This window comes from Saccopteryx leptura, chromosome 11 (assembly GCF_036850995.1).
Source record: "Saccopteryx leptura isolate mSacLep1 chromosome 11, mSacLep1_pri_phased_curated, whole genome shotgun sequence".
Classification (NCBI taxonomy): domain Eukaryota; kingdom Metazoa; phylum Chordata; class Mammalia; order Chiroptera; family Emballonuridae; genus Saccopteryx; species Saccopteryx leptura.
In genome coordinates this window covers 80,068,460-80,071,401 of record NC_089513.1, presented here as the reverse complement: position 1 = coordinate 80,071,401, position 2,942 = coordinate 80,068,460, and the positions used below count along the sequence as shown (strand labels likewise).

Below are 2,942 nucleotides of genomic sequence, written 5' to 3'. Positions count from 1 at the left end.
ACAGCGAATGGGTAAGAGCGTATCGGCTTTTACTATTTATATAGAACCTGCCATGCAAATAAGGTGATAAACTACAATCCTGTGCCTGATTGGTGACTATTAGGAGCAACGTCATGAAAATTAGCCATGCCCAATCAGAACACAAGAATCCAAAATTTGCATTTTCACTTCCTGAGGTTTTTTGAACTCATCATGTCTGGACGTGGAAAACAAGGTGGCAAGGCGCGAGCCAAGGCCAAGACGCGGTCCTCGCGGGCCGGGCTGCAGTTCCCTGTGGGCCGCGTGCACCGCCTGCTCCGCAAGGGCAACTACGCCGAGCGGGTCGGGGCCGGCGCGCCCGTGTACTTGGCGGCGGTGCTGGAGTACCTGACAGCCGAGATCCTGGAGCTGGCTGGCAACGCGGCCCGCGACAACAAGAAGACGCGCATCATCCCGCGCCACCTGCAGCTGGCCATCCGCAACGACGAGGAGCTCAACAAGCTGCTGGGCAAAGTGACCATCGCGCAGGGCGGCGTCCTGCCCAACATCCAGGCCGTGCTGCTGCCCAAGAAGACCGAGAGCCACCACAAGGCCAAGGGCAAATGAATCATCTGAAGTATTCCTGCTGGCGCAGCCTACCACGTTTCCTTTTACCCAAAGGCTCTTTTCAGAGCCAACACATTTTCACATAAAAAGAGCAGGTATGGACAGTAGTCTGCCCACGTGTAGTTAATCATATCTCCAGTCACTACAGCTTGTTCACTGGTAGTTAACCATCTTGTCCAATTCTGACGCTACTCTGCTGCTTTAATGTTACCTAGGAAAAGGTTTTTAGAGAAAATGCTTAAACATGGATTTTGTATATTTGAAGTAAAGCAAATTACGGGAATATTTATTTACAAGCCTCTGTAGTCAAGATGGAGTTTGATTCCAGCGTTTTTCTAGGTAGGGGAAAAACCAAAAGTGAATAACTTGAATTTCTAGGTCTGCAAATTGTCCCCGACGGAAGGCGGGTGGGAGTGGTAACCTGGAGTTTGCCCGGTCATCTCTGGTCCGTTTATCTGGAGTTTTCAAACCACCAAGATCGCTGCCACATAGGTCAAAGTTTTCAGACTATAAAAACGCCGTCAAGCACCTCGTCTCAGTTAAAAAGTAACCGTCTCAGAAAAAGCAAAATACAAGTTCTCAATGGGTGATCCTTTGATTCTTAGACCCCATTACATACATATATTGAGTAAGAATTGGCACTTTTTCAGGACCCTTAATTGGTTCCCTATTTACATTTTTGAAATGCAAGAAACTACAATGTTAATAAAATTAGCTGCTTTTTATTACAAAGTGGAGAAAGTGAAGGGTGGATCAATTCATCCAGTTTGTAAAATCCACCAATCAGTTGGTTTACTTTTCAACCAATAGTTTCTCTGCGCGGGAGTTTTGAAAAAGCGCGAAACCAATCAGAATGTTTTCCAGGCTATATAAAGGCCACCTCTTCTCCTTTATTGTCACTGTTTTCCACTGTTGTTGAAATGGCCCGAACTAAGCAGACTGCGCGGAAGTCCACGGGCGGGAAGGCCCCTCGCAAGCAGCTGGCCACTAAGGCGGCCCGCAAGAGCGCGCCCGCCACCGGCGGCGTCAAGAAGCCGCATCGCTACCGGCCTGGTACGGTGGCCCTGCGTGAAATTCGCCGCTATCAGAAGTCTACCGAGCTGCTGATCCGCAAGCTGCCCTTCCAGCGCCTGGTGCGCGAGATCGCGCAGGATTTCAAGACCGACCTCCGCTTCCAGAGCTCGGCCGTGATGGCGCTGCAGGAGGCGTGCGAGGCGTACCTGGTGGGGCTGTTCGAGGACACCAACCTCTGCGCCATCCACGCCAAGCGCGTGACCATCATGCCCAAGGACATCCAGCTCGCGCGCCGCATCCGCGGGGAGAGGGCATGAGCTTTCTTAGCGAGCGGTAACCTTGAATCCAAAGGCTCTTTTCAGAGCCACCTACACTTTCAGCATGAAGAGCTGTAGACAAAAGGGTTGGTAACGGCTTCTTGCAAAGGACAGTAAGCACCGTTCTTGAGAAACATAGGCACTGAGGCAGAACTTCCTTGTACAGGTGAAATTTAAATAGGCTCCTATTTAGCTAGAACACTCGAACCATAGACAGGATTTACTCAGTTTACTTAAAATGAGTCCTGAACACCTTCGGGCAATGCAGGAGTTGTGTATTCACTCATGTTTTGCAATCATTAGCATCGAGAGCTCCTAGAGGGTGGCGGTTGGTAAACAAGTCTATTCAGGAGTTCAGTAAGTAGCTCTGCACTTAAGAACACTAAAATTCCAGGTTTAACTACAGGACCTGGCTTTACTAAGGTCTACCCACTGAAACACTCTTAAGAGGCACGTCTTTTTTTAAAGACCGCTGTAATTTTTCTAGTTCTATGTATTGTTACAGTTTTAAATGTGTTGAGATTTGTTTGAAATGGTTTGACTAGGGACAGTTAGGTGGAGATTTGTTTTTATAATGTACTGGTTTAAACTGGCTTGACTTCTGGTCAAGTAGGACTGCTTGGTTTAGTGTCTTCTGATATTTCAGATGTCTCCTAAACTTCCTTTTGGCAGCTTTGTACCCCACAAGTGAGTAGTAGGTTATATGAAAAAGTCCCAAGATGGGAACTTGGCTGGTTAGCAGGAGAAAGGATGTAAATAAGATTTTCAGGTGTTTTGAGTGGTGCTTGGCAACAGTGGGCTAGATGGTTTCCTTGTATTTTGGGTAGCTCGGAAGGGGCAGTGATCGTGTGAAAGTCGAGTTATATGGGCACACATGATAAAAGGTGAGGTTCTTTACCTACAAAAGGTTGGATTTGGGATGTGTATATTCTGTTGACCCCTCCTAAAGCTTTGTTTCCACCTGTTTGGTCATTGATTACGGAGAAACTAGTGCTTTAAGGAGGCATCTTTGCTGTCTGCTTTTTC

The 2,942-nt window shown here is 47.7% G+C and overlaps 2 protein-coding genes across 2 annotated transcripts; both read left to right on the top strand.

The window, feature by feature from the left end:
- The first annotated feature begins 192 nt into the window (after positions 1–192).
- LOC136383114 (histone H2A type 1) lies at positions 193–699 on the top strand. The gene has a single exon (XM_066352688.1). The coding sequence runs from the start codon at positions 193–195 to the stop codon at positions 583–585; it is 393 nt and encodes a 130-aa protein (XP_066208785.1). The 3' UTR covers positions 586–699.
- Positions 700–1,505: 806 nt separating this feature from the next.
- On the top strand, positions 1,506–2,039 carry LOC136383145 (histone H3.1). Its single transcript, XM_066352723.1, has one exon. It carries the CDS (start codon positions 1,506–1,508, stop codon positions 1,914–1,916), a length of 411 nt encoding a protein of 136 aa, XP_066208820.1. The 3' UTR covers positions 1,917–2,039.
- Positions 2,040–2,942: the final 903 nt, after the last annotated feature.

Bases quoted from the DNA above. Each gene is read 5' to 3' on its own strand.
- LOC136383114 (XM_066352688.1), top strand. From the start codon at position 193: ATGTCTGGACGTGGAAAACAAGGTGGCAAGGCGCGAGCCAAGGCCAAG.
- LOC136383145 (XM_066352723.1), top strand. From the start codon at position 1,506: ATGGCCCGAACTAAGCAGACTGCGCGGAAGTCCACGGGCGGGAAGGCC.